The 13854-nt window shown below is 41.8% G+C and overlaps 1 protein-coding gene across 1 annotated transcript; it reads right to left on the bottom strand.

Annotated features, from left to right (window-relative positions):
* Positions 1-530: 530 nt before the first annotated feature.
* On the bottom strand, positions 531-5350 carry GPHB5 (glycoprotein hormone subunit beta 5; the record flags this gene model as incomplete). The annotated part of the gene is made up of 2 exons (XM_082618850.1): positions 531-719; positions 5147-5350. 2 exons carry the CDS (start codon positions 5348-5350, stop codon positions 531-533), a joined length of 393 nt encoding a protein of 130 aa, XP_082474976.1.
* Positions 5351-13854: the final 8504 nt, after the last annotated feature.

Consider the following 13854-nt stretch of genomic DNA (forward strand, 5'->3'; position numbering starts at 1 on the left):
GCTCAGTTAAAAGGAAAAGAAAGTATTTTCTCTAAGGGAGCTTGCAATTGGATTTTCTTGGAGGCCATGAGGACTAAAACATTGGTTTTATTAATTTCCGGCGCTTTAATCATAAATCCAGTTGGAGACCCGTCATTATATAAGACATGAGAATTTAAAGTCTTTCTAGGCCCATTTCCTAATTATGCCCAATGCATTTAAAATATTGGCTTATTAAAAATCCAAATTGGAGGAGGGTTGTGATATATGAATTATGTTCTGAGACTCAAGGTAAAGAAAAGTTAATTTGCAGTGTGTGGACCAGAGAAATTATTTTAGCGAAGGCACAAATGTTGTTTTGCATTTTTAGCATAAGTATGCTGCCTCGGCCTTGCGCCTGAGGGCGGGTCAGGGAGACAGGCAAACTCCTCCACAAGTAGGGTCGAAATTAAACAGTCCTTGAGTGCAGGGGGTATAGCTGCTTGTGCTGCCCGTGCAGGTGGGTCCGTGACGCTGCAGGCCGCCAGCTGTGTTCTGAGGGTCGCCCAGCTTCAGATGGTCTCACACTCCGTGGTGGCAGTGGAGCAGGCCCCACAGTCACAGCGGACAGCCACGGGGTAGGTGTAGAAGGGGTCGACTCCCGGGGCACAGTTGGGCAGCTTGACCGTCACCTGTTTGGTCTCATTGTAGGTACAGACTCGATGATGGGCTTCAATGTAGGGGGGTTCCAGAATGGGCTTCTGTCCCCACAGGTAGAAAACAGAAAACCCATTAGAACATAGCATCGTGTTTCATTTTCTTGGCACCATTTATCACTATCAGAGACTAGCTTGTTATTCATTTCTTTACTTGTTAACATGTTTCCTCCCAGTAGAGAGCAAATTCCTGAAAGCAGGAAGGTGGTTTTGTTCACTCACGTATCCTGAACTGCCAGAAGAGCCCATGGCACAGAGTAGGTCCTAAATAAATACTTAGCAAATGAATAGTCTTGATCATTGCAAAAGCCTTCTAACTGGTCCCCTCACTTCTTCTTTTACCCCCATAGTCTATTTATGACAGGGCAGCCCCAAGAGATCCTTTTCAAATGTAAGATCCTATCTCCCCTCTGCTCAAAGCCTCTATGATTTCCTATGTCATTTGGAGCAAAAGTCAAAGATCTTACAATCACCCTCAAGACCCTACATCATCTTCCCTGCACCTTCACCTCTGACATGTCCCCAATGACCCCATCTTACTGGCTTCCTCACTCTGCTCAAGACGCAATAGCCTCCTGCTTTTTCCCCAAACCCACCAGGAACAGTGCCACCCCAGGACCTTTGCCCTTGCTAGTCCCTCTGCCTGGAACGCTCTTCTCCCTTGTGATTCACTTCTTCTTCAAACTTAGGTTTTTGTTCAAACATCACCCTCCCAGGAAAGCCTTTCCTCACTGTCCTATTTAAAGTTGCCAAGTTTCCCCTCCCACGCTGCCACTTCCTCTCGCTCTTCCTGCTTTATTTTTCTTCGCAGCACTTAACACCCTGTGACATATTATGCATTTTATTTATTTGTGTTGTATTTTTCCCACTCTAGAAAGAAAACTGCATTAAGACAGGGATTTCTGCCCATTTTACTCACTGCTGTGCCTCTACTCCCTAGAGATACCTGGCATCCTGGAGGTTCTCAACAACTATTTGTTGAATCAGTGAAAGAAAACAGAGCAAGGCAGCTTCCTGAATGCCCTGTGCGCTGGTTCTGATCATCGAGGGATTCACTTCCTTCCTTCACCTTTTAGAAGTCGTGCATCCAAAGTTCATTTTGATAAACAGAGCATATAGATCAGGAAACCAGCACAAAGTAGTAGTTAAAATCTCAAACCCTGCAGTCAGAGCCACTGAGCTTGAATCCCTGTTCTGCCACTTGCTGGAGACCTTGGAAAATCCACTTAACTTCTTGAAGCCTCAGATTCCTCAACTGTAAAACAAAATACCTACCTCCCATCCTTGTTGTAGAGATAAGGTAAGATGGTGTATGTAATACCTGCCGAGCACCAAGTAAGTGTTCAGTAAAAGTAATCTATTGTTCTTATCAGAGCAATTATAAGAGTAAGGAAGTATTCAATAATAATAAAAATAACAACCAACAAGCTTTCAGAGGACAACAGCTTCACTTGTCCTGGGCAAATGACATATGTTTAATGGAGGCCCAGGATGAAGTTCTTACATGCATGTCATGGAAGTAATGGCTTTGCCTCTGTCAAGGACCATGTAGAAGAGTTGAACTCAATATGCACTTCTTCCTCTTATTTCTCAGGTAACATTTTACCCTTTCTCAGTTCACTTCATGTACTCTTACCCTCAGTAATCTGGAATCCCAGGCAGCATTGCCAGATATAATACAGGATGCCCAGTAAAATTTGAAGAACAAATAAACAACTATTTTTTTTTAGTATAAGTATGTCCCAAATATTGCATGGGACAGACATATCAAAAAGAAAAAAACAGTTGTTTTTGTGACATTCAAATTTAAGTGGCCTCCTGGCTTGGTTTGACTGGATTTTTTGCTAACTCTGGTAACCCTAAACCCAGACCAGGAACAAAGGCTATTTTCAGCAATAGTTCCACCTTCAAAGTAAATCCAGCCACTTTGTCGTCATGAACACCCTTATTTTCAGACAGGCTTCCCAGTTAAATTACCAAAAATAAGTGCTTTGTATCTCAGAAACTTTCAGATTGTGGGGAAACTAAATCTCATTCTTTTATTTATTTTCTAGATGTAACCTCCCTTTTCAGAGCACAGTAAAGGCATAAATAAAAGCTGGCTGACATTAAGGAGAATCTCGCTCTTTCATAGTCTCAGTGCTTCCATTTCTCCAATGAGAGCAGAGTCCGTAACCTCTTGCGGGTGACCATTACCCAGTTAAAGCCGTTCACTGATTTATAAGGGCAAGAGAAGATGGGTTGAATTAAGGGGAAATGGTAACTTGAGATTTTGGCCCACAGAGAGCTCTAAATAGCCTGACACAGCTGTGAGCAGGGGAAGGCACTGCCAGACCACGCCCTGAATACAAGAAAGTTTCCCGCATAAGTTTGATGTCATGTGACAGCCACAGTATCTGCAACAACCGAATTTTCATCTCACTGTTAGGTCTCAAGCCCCCGAATGATGGAAAAAAATGAAGCGAACTTGGTGGGGTCATTTCATTTAAGTTAGAGGTTTCATCACCATAATCCAATTCCAATCACGGGGCCATAATTTTACCCAAGTGACAGCAGGTTGCTCTCTGAGTCCCTGAATAGAAGGATACTTTTCCTAATGGCAGTGTCTTCTCATGGTGCTTGTGGGCTTCTAAGTTGGCTCAGTTAGGCGAGAGGACGTATGACTCCAGGAGGGGATCCATCCCTTATAGTTCAACATTTATCGAATGCCTTGTTTGTACATGTCATTTGACAAGAGCTGTGAAAGGCACAAGAATGAACCTCTACCCTCAAAAAACTTAAAACCTACTGTGGGGAGTGGGCAGGAAGTAAGACAAAAAGTAGACGATGGCCATGGGCTGAGCAGAGAGTCAGAAAAGGCTTAGAGGAGTGGGCACTGGAGACAGGCACCGAGGAATAAACACAAGCAGGAATATGAGAAAAGGACCAAAAGTATGATTTCATGAGGAGCATTGAATAAAACCTTTAAAATCCAGTCTCTTCACAGACGTAGAGAATGGACTTGAGGACACGGGGAGGGGGAAGGGTAAACTGGGACGAAGTGAGAGAGTAGTATGGACATATATACACTACCAACTGTTAAATAGATAGCTAGCGGGAAGCAGACACATAGCACAGGGAGATCAGCTCGGCGTTTTGTGCCCACCTAGAGGGGTGGGACAAGGAGGGTGGGAGGACGCAAGAGGGAGGGGATATGGGGGTGTACATATGCATATAGCTGATTCACTTTGTTATACAGCAGAAACTAACACACCATTGTAAAACAACTATACTCCAATAAAGACGTTTAAAAAAAACAAAGAGGTCTTCCCTGGTGGTACAGTGGTTGAGGGTCCGCCTGCCTATGCGGGGGACATGGGTTCATGCCCCGGTCCGGGAGGATCCCACATGCCGCAGAGCGGCTGGGCCCGTGAGCCGTGGCCGCTGAGCCTGCGTGTCCGGAGGCTGTACTCCGCAACGGGAGAGACCACAGTGGTGAGAGGCCCGCGTACCGCAAAAAAAAAAAAAAAAAAAAAAAAAAAAAATCCAATCTCTTAGGCAGAACTAAGAATATGTGTAGTCACTGGGGAAATAGGCAGATGCCATATTGCTGAGGACCTTAAAAGTTGGTTATTGAATTTGCAGTACTTAGTAGTCATTAACAGTTTTTGGAGTCAGGGTGACAAAACCAGATCTAGTGCTTCATTAAGAGCCAACTCCAGCCCTAGTGGGAAGAGGCAGCAGTCACTATACGGTGTGACCTGATGGGATGCTGAAAGGCCCTGCTTCTCCTCACACCTCAAACAACTCCTCCTCTCGGCTCAGTAGGGTTCTAATTTTGAGATTTTTATCCCATTTTAAATGTATTGTCTCTTAAAAAGCTGGATATAATAGTATATGAAGGGCCTTAACGGATCTGTCAGTGATAATCCCTGAGGGGCCCCAGGAATTACTCTAGGGGGTGGGAAGAGAGTAGGGCTGTGGATGAGACACTGAAGGAGGGGCTGAGGACCCGCCCTCGCCTGCTATTTAGCTTAGGGCCTCTCTCGGTAACTGGCTGGCTTTCTCACTGGTGGAGGAATACAGGGAAGAGTCTGGGTTACAAGCTTGCCCCAAGAATTTACTCTGAGCTTTCCACTGACCCCCTACATGACTCTGCAGTCAGCCACTAATTGAATTCTTCCATGTCATCTATAAAATGGGTAGAAAGATAGCACATCTTGACCTCCCAGAGATGATTCCCCAATAGACAACCCTGTGTCAATCAAATTATTCATTTTATCAATGCTTTGTTAGAAGGGCAGTATCTTGGTTTTTTCAGATTATTTTTGGAGGATACCATGTAGCTGTTTTGTGTTTGTTTGTTTGTTTGACCCACAGGAAAATGTAGATACCCCAGCTCTATCTCATTTGATTAAAAAGCAAATACTTAAGAACCAGGCCAAGGGGCTGACCCTGAAGGCATTGCCACCTAGGCCTGTCTTGGGACTCACCTCCCAGGTTTCACAGCGGCCCCAGCAGGCATCCGTGGTGATCCGAAGGCCCCTGCAGCCCGGCTTCTTGGCCAGGAAAGTAAACTCTCTCACCGCACAGCCCACAAACGTGCTCAGGTTCCCGCCGGAGGTGCTGAGGACACAGCCACAGCCAGCCAGGAGGAGGAGGGCCGCGGGGCCAAGGAAGAGATATGCCAGCCTCATGCTGTTCCCCGAGAGGGAGAGGAAAGAGAGTTTATTAACAGATCCAGCTGCCTCCATGGGACTGACATCAATGTGTTGGTCGCTATCAAAGGGACATCGCTCTTAGCATTTCAGGAGAAATGAGCCAAGAAATTGTAAATGCCCACAAACTCCAACACAAATGCCCAAACTTTCCTCCAAGGGGCTCCAGTATGGATTCCATGGACCCACTGAGCTCACTAGACATCCAACCCTCCAAGGGCATCCTCAGGCTTTTCCTTATAGCATTCCACCTGCTGGACTTGACTTGTGGGTGAAAGAAGTTTGTCCCAATCGTCTCTTCAAAATGAACACAGAATATGAGTAACACCAAAAGTAATGCATATCCTAGCATAATACAGGAATATAAACAAGTTCTTTTTATTCAGATCAGGGTATTTGGAATTATGTTACATGCTTTGCTCACAATTATATTTCCAATGTCACGGATGGGGAATGGAGGGGGGAGGTAAATAAGCAATAATTGTATGCCCCATACGTATTGCTACTAACCCAACCCACCACAAAACTTGGATACGCAGATGTGAACCCTCACACCTGACTTGGTGGCCATTCATAAGAATGTGTCCTACTTGCTACAAATTCCCTCTGGTCTAACCTCCACTCTCATAGGCACCTCGTAGTGAGTGAATTTAAAGCCAAATGATGGAAAGCATCACGGGTATTTAAAACATAACCCCAGTCAACTACCAATCTACTGTCTATCCTCTCTGGGTCTTGGTCATTTCCTGTGCTTTTTCAGGAGCCAGAATCACTCCTTTCATGCTTGGCCCACCACACAGAACATACCTGGATGTTGAAATGAGAGTGGACACTACACTTACAGAACACCCCCAATTCATTATGACTTAAAACTGGCTGCAAAGTTATTTATTCCCAAGCTGATCTCCCAGATCCTACTTCTGACCTGTCACCTTAGCAAGGCTATCTGGACTTACCCTCAAGTAGAATGAAGTTACAAGTATGGAGAAGCACTTACCTGATTTTACTGGAGCTACCCCTTCTTTAAAGCTGAAACTTGCACCCAAGACTTTGGGAAGTCACAATGAGTGGTACAAGTTTGCTCTGGGTAAATGCCTCTACCCTCTGTTACTGGGCTGCTTGATTGCTCAAATATATAGGAAAGGTCTCGTCAATCAAAACAAAAGGGAGGCAGAGCCTTACAGGAACCACTAAACACATCAAAGCCTTGGGATATAAAGCCATTCTCTATTTTCCAAAAGTGATTAACATAAAGGGTGTTGTTTTGTTTCTTAACATCGCCTACTGAGACAGAAAGTTACCTTGGTGGGTGACATAATCCTAGGGAAACAGTCAAAGGTAGTTCACCTGGCTCTGGGAGACCAAGTGCACTGGGGCAAGATGGATTAGATTTTCCTTCGCCGTAACCACAACTTTCCTTTGAGACAGGAGGCAGTCACTAGCAGCTCATGGCAAACTCTTTCCCTTAACTCACAACACATTTCAATATATTGAAAGATAACAAAACAATAATTCTTCCTGGAGAGAACATGGGATCACTAACTGAAAGGATGGAAATCACAGTGAGAAGAAACATTTGAATGTCTTAAAATGAGTTAAGGATTAAACCATATTAATAACACTTTAAAATGAATCACACAGGAAAAAAATATTAAGATGTTCAACATGATTATCTTCCATCATGGTACTTAAAAATGACTTTTTTTCTAAGTAGTTTTCAGCATTTTTCACATTTTCTACTTGGGACAGGCTTTTGTAATAGAAAGTCAATTAATATTGATATTTTAAAAATTAAAATAAACCAATAAGTATCCATTTGTGCTGCATGTAAGATATTCAATGCTGTTGTAATGGAACTGTTTCATTTGATTTCAGGTTCTTAAAAGTCTAAACTAAGAATGAAATGGTATTCCTTATGAGTGTGAGATACAGTTTATATTCCAGTCTGCAACTGTAGCATGTAAATGGATGAAAAAACCTCATTGTTCATGGCATTATTCGGGGTGCTGTAAAAACTAAATGAAGCAAACATCATTCTTGCCTTTAGGAGTTTACATATCGTAGCTAATAATGACATAGCCCAAGACATTTAAGATGCACATTAAATAAATAAATGATACAAAATAAAGAAGTTAAAACATTTCTATTTTCTGCAAAGAAAGGTGTTCTTTAAATAAACATGCTACTCATTAAGGGTTTGATTTTTCTTTCAAAACATATAATAGGGCTTCCCTGGTGGCGCAGTGGTTGAGAGTCCGCCTGCCGATGCAGGGGACATGGGTTCGTGCCCCGGTCTGGAAGGATCCCACATGCTGCGGAGCGGCTGGGCCCGTGAGCCATGGCCGCTGAGCCTGTGCGTCCGGAGCCTGTGCTCCACAACGGGAGAGGCCACAACAGTGAGAGGCCCGCGTACCGCAAAAAAAAAAAAAAAAAAAAAAACATATAATAACCCTTAGTGAATCTATCACTATACCATCAATACACCCATCTCTAGGGTCAGATTATTATATATATTTTATAGAAATTGAACTAGGCTTGGAATAAAGGACTTTCTTCAGCCCTTCAGCCTGTGAGTAGCATAACCAGACCTGGGGTACTATAGGGACAGACTGCTTACCTGGCATGAGAGTCCTAACTTGCTGGGCCAAGAGCTAGCCAATCAGCGGTGAGCTGCCATCCTGACCTGAGACTGTTCAACCCTTTTAGATGAGACCTGAAACTTTCATACCTCTGTCTGCAATGTCACAAGATAAAGAAAGACAACAAAGGGAGGCCAAGAGTACCATTCTTTCACAATCCCCAACTTCCTTATAATGCAAAGCTGTGGCATCCTGACTAGTCTCCATCAGCATTAACTTCATAAGAATGACAACTTATAGTCACTGAGCACCTACTATGTACCAGACTCCATGGTATCTGCTGTGCTCTTACATATGTTATCTCTAAATTTTATAACAATTCTGTAAATCAAAGATTAATATCTCCTTTTTTCCACTGGGAGAAATGGAGGCTCAGTTATTTTGTAAGCTACCTACCTTCAAAGCCTTTGACAGCACTGAGGATGGCAAATAGGTTTGTTTCATCCCCGTAATCAACTGCAGTCAATTGAAGGTGCCGCCTGGAACACTGTGTTAAGAAAGGCCCTTGAGGGGCTTCCCTGGTGGCGCAGTGGTTGAGAGTCCGCCTGCCGATGCAGGGAACACGGGTTCGTGCCCCGGTCTGGGAGGATCCCACATGCCGCAGAGCGGCTGGGCGCATGAGCCATGGCTGCTGAGGCTGCGTGTCCAGAGCCTGTGCTCCACAACAGGAGAGGCCACAGAAGTGAGAGGCCCGCGTACCGCACAAAAAAAAAAAAAAAAAAAAAAAAAAGAAAGACCCTTGAATCCATTCCCAGAGCAGAAGGCTGTGGCCCACCAACATCATCATGAGTGTAGGAAAGGGGAATGGTATATGGATGCCATCTTTTTGCAATCCATGCACTGTGCCATGCCACCTGCCTCTCTAGAGGCAGTGAAAGGTTGCTGTGTGATTTCTAAGGCTACTTAAGGCCCTGATACATGCAGAATATCTCAGGATCTCTATCTGCCACCTTCCCTTCCATTTAGCCTGTATCTGCCACCTTCCCTTCCATTCCTGTTGATGTGCCCACCACTAAAGTCCCTCTCTTGTTGTAGCAAAGATGTGCTCAATGTCTCCAAGCACAGGCCCTAGGGAATCTTCTCTCATCTTGTTCCATTATCTTCACATGGATTCATTGTTACCTTGGAGGATGAGTCACAAGATACAAGTTCACTAGGGGTAAGGAGAGGGGAGAAGGGGTGTAGGAGAGCAATCATCTTGAGGTCTAGGGGAGCATGTAAACAGAGGAATGAGCTGAGTGTCAGTGCCTTGAAAGGTTGAGGTTTGGTCCAGGGTGGGCAGCCCCAGACAGGGAGGACCAGGGAGTGTACAATCTGTGCAGGAGATGGAGATATTGCAAGAGCCTGGTAGCTCCCTTCCCTGGCCTAGCCATGCTGATTCTCAGTGGCACAACTTCTTTTGTGACTGCCTTGGGCAAGTTAATTCTCTCAGCCTCAGTTTCCTCTTCTGCAACATGATGGGGTTGGACCCTATGACTCATAAGGTCCTTCCTAGCACCAGAATTTAAAGGTTTGCAAAACTATTTATGAAGATAACAAGCTGAGGGCAAGTCAGATGGAGAATCCAAAGGTTCATATTATCATAAAGTCATCTAGATTTGTGTTTGTCTGACTCTGACACCTGCCAGCTTGTGATCTTGGAGTCTCATAACACACTGAGTTTGTTTTCTACAAAACTGAAAATGCCTCCTTCATAGGGTTCATGTGAGCCTCCTACAAAATAATATCTATAAATTTCTTATCTCAGTGCTTGATATCTGATAAACAGGCAATAAATGTTTTACTTTTTTCCCCATCATCATTGTGTGTACCTCTAAGAAATAAAAATCTGCCAATAAAAAATTATGTCCATTAATTATTAGGCATATCCTGATTTCAAAGGTATTAAATGTGAAAAAAAAATACGAGTCTGAAAATAGAGGAAGCAAAGTCTTTGGAGGCTAGGAGACCTTCTCAGCATTCTGAAACCAGGAGACATGGGTAGGTACCAACCATGCTTCCCCACAGCCTGTGGTGCTTTGAGCTGACACTAAAATTGACACATTTTTAAGTAGGAAAAAAGGTCTGACATATTAGTTTTAATTTTTAAGGTCCAAATCTCACACTTCGTGGATGCAAACTTTACCACAGTACCAAGTTTTAATATATTAATAAATCGTCATGAATACTCCCAAACAATTTCAGTTCTGACCAAGGATGGAGTCAAACTAACTGAGCCAACCTCTGTCCCACAGGTACTAAGTGAGGGCCCACAAGAACTCTGCTGTCTGCTGCATCACTTACAATGATCTCTTAAGAGTTGAGAAAAGACATGCGTGCTCTGATACATTTCTCCACGTTGTCCTCTCAGAATTCGCAATGCTCTGTCCAAGGGCCAAATTAATTAGCATGATGCCTTCTGTGGATGAATAAAAAAGCCACAAATGAAGCTGTATGTTTCAAGGAAGTAATAGAATTAATGATTTTCTGCAAACAGATACAAGAAAGGTCAGCCTTGGATTTTACAAAGTTGAATTTTGCTTTTAATATCCCTTATTTAGATGGGAAAAAAACTCTGGGATTACAAATGAAGATGAATGGTGAAGTCTTGAAAGAAATTAATTTTATTGAAAAGTCATTTCTTCCTTTGGAAGCACTGGGCATTTGTGGGACAGCTCTTCATTTTATTGATTTAAAGGGATAACATTTGCCCTAGATGATGGTGCAGTTGCTATGGTAACGTTTTTTCTAAGAGACTAAAAATAATGAAGGCTGTGTCTGATTTACTAAGGCAAGTCAAGCCTTTCTCCACAACTTTCTGAAAGAAGTATCTGTCAGTTGTCACAGATTTATTTCAGATTAAGGGGAACATGGTTTAGGAGCTGAAGTGGAATGTTTTTATTTCCGCCTGACTCTTCCACTTTTGAATGTCATAGATTTGCAGGGCATGGCAGACACATGCCCAATAGAGAGGAACAGAAAGGAGCTTAATGAGTCACAAAGAATCATTCTTTATTTCAAGTGCATCCTGTATTCTCGTTGGAATGAGTCCACAAAGCTGCTGGGTCCCCAAATCCTTCATTTGTAATTCCCTAGGCGGTCGCACAGACAAGGCCAAGGTTGTTGTTAGCTAAGCTTTGAAGCAACAGCACTTCATTTGTTAGTTATTGGCTTTGTTCCAGGAAAAGTTTCCTAGGATCACGGCCCCAGAGTGCGTGCGTGTGCCTGTGTGCGCCAATGCTTATGCTTGAGAGATGGAGCAGGGTGATGGGAGAGTGGAGACAGAGAAGAGGAGAGCTGTTCTACTCTCCAGAGTTCTCATTATATAACTTAACACATATTTATTAAGCTACTACCAAGTGCCAGGCACTGTCTAGCACTGAAGTCACTGGGTTCATTAAAAATAAATAAATAAAAAGATGATGTTGAGAGGCATGAAGGTGGAATAGCTAACAACTAAGAGTAATGATAGATTTCCTTCCTCCTTCTCTTTATCTCCTCTTCCTTCCTTCTGTCCTTCCATATTTTATTGAATGTTACCGTGTGTCAGACACATGCTAAGTACATGTGATGCAAATATGGACAGAACTAAGGACCTGCCCCCAGAGTCAAAAGTCTAGCGAGAGTGATAAATAAATCAACATACATATGGCCCAGATATTGTACTCTTGGGCATTTATCCCAGAGATATGGAAATTTATGTTCTCATAAAAACCTGTACACATGTTCATGGCAGCTTTATTCATAATAGCCCTAAACTGGAAACAACTCAGGTGTCCTTCAACAGGTGAATGGTTAAACAAACTGTGGTCCATCCATATCATGGAATCCTACACAGCAATAATAGGGAACGAACACACAACAACTCATGAATCTCTGGAGAATCGTGGGGAGTGAAAAAGCCAATCTTAAAAAGTTATATACTGTATGATTCCATTTATATAACATTCTTGAAATGACAAGATTCTAGAGATGGAGAACAGACTAGTGGTTGCCAGTAGTCAAGGAGACCCAGAGATAGGAAGGACGTGGGTGTGGTTACAAGGGGCAAATGTAGTATTTTTGTGATGATAGAAATGTTCTGCTCTTGACCGTGGTGGTAAATAAATGAACAAAACATGTAATAAAATTGCATAAAATTAAATATACACATATACACAGATATAAGTAAACTAAGTAAATGTAAACAAGATAGGTGATTATATCAATGTCAATACCCTGATAATATAATATTGTACTACAGTTTTAAGTATAAAAAACACTGAGGGAAACTGGATGAATGGGACACAGGATGTCTCTGTATGAATAAATGAGTCCTGTGGATGTAATGTTCATAATGATGACTATAGTTAGCAACACTGTATTGTATATTTGAAAGTTGAAAAGAGAGTAGATCTTCAAAGTTCTCATAACAAGAAAAAAATTTTGTAACTATGTGTAGTGAGGGATGTTAACTAAACTTAATGTAGTAATCATTTTATATATCAGATCACCATGTTGTACCACTAAAACTAATACAATGTTAATGCTAAATATATCTCAATTTTTTAATGAAAAAAGTATTCTTCATAAAAAAATAAAGTTAATTTTAAGTATTACTGTTAAGAAATAAAAAGAATTAGAAGCTTAAAAAAATAAATCAGTATAACATTAAGTGGGATAAGTGCAGTGGTAAAAATGGAGATAGGGTGCTAGGAGATCTTAGATTATTTCCTATCGAGGTGACTCTAGCAAGTTGGGAGATAATTCATTTCAAGCAGAGGAAACCACACGACTCCACCATTAGAGTTAAGAGCAGACTCTTTTGACATGATACTATATATAGAAAACCCTAAAGACTCCACACAAAAACTACTAGAACTGATCAAACAAATCCAGCAAGGTAACAGGATACAAGATTAACATACAGACATCAGTTGCACTTCTTTGCACTAACAATGAAATATCAGAAAGGGAATGTAAAAAAACAAATCACATCAAAAAAAGTAAAATACTTAGGAATAAACCTGACCAAGGAGGTAAAAGACTTTTATGCTGAGAACTATAGAACATTTATAAAGGAAATTTAAGATGATTCAAAGAAATGGAAAGATATCCCATGCTCTTGGATTGGAAGACTTAATATTGCTAAAATGGCCATACTACCCAAAGCAATCTACAGATTTAATGCAATCCCTATCAAATTACCCATGACATTTTTCACAGAACTAGAACAAGTAAGTCTAAAATTTATATGGAACCATAAAAGACACAGAATTGCCAAAGCAATCCTGAGGAAAAGGAACAAAGCAGGAGGCATAACCCTCCCAGGCTTCAGACTATACTACAAAGCTACAGTAATCAAAACATCATGATATTGGCACAAAAACTGACATATGAATCAATGGAACAGAATAGAGAGTCCAGAAATAAACCCACACATCTACAATCAAATAATCTTCAACAAAGGAGGCAAGAATATACAACGGGAAAAAGACAGTCTCTTCAGCAAGTGGTGTTGGGAAAGTTGGACAGCCACATGTAAATCAATGAAATTAGAACACTCCCTCATACCATACACAAAAATAAACTCAAAATGGCTTGAAGACTTAAATATAAGACATGACACCATAAAACTCCTAGAAGAGAACATAGGCAAACATTCTCTGACATAAATCTTAGCAATGTTTTCTTAGGTCAGTCTCCCAAAGCAATCGAAATAAAAGCAAAAATAAACAAATGGGACCTAATTAAACTTATAAGCTTTTGCACAGCAAACGAAACCATAAACAAAATGAAAAGACAACCTACAGAATGGGAGAAAATATTTGCAAACGATGCGACCAACAATTTCCAAAATATACAAACAGCTGATACAACTCAACA

Source organism: Mesoplodon mirus (genome assembly GCF_964341445.2).
Source record: "Mesoplodon mirus genome assembly, chromosome: 4".
Classification (NCBI taxonomy): domain Eukaryota; kingdom Metazoa; phylum Chordata; class Mammalia; order Artiodactyla; family Ziphiidae; genus Mesoplodon; species Mesoplodon mirus.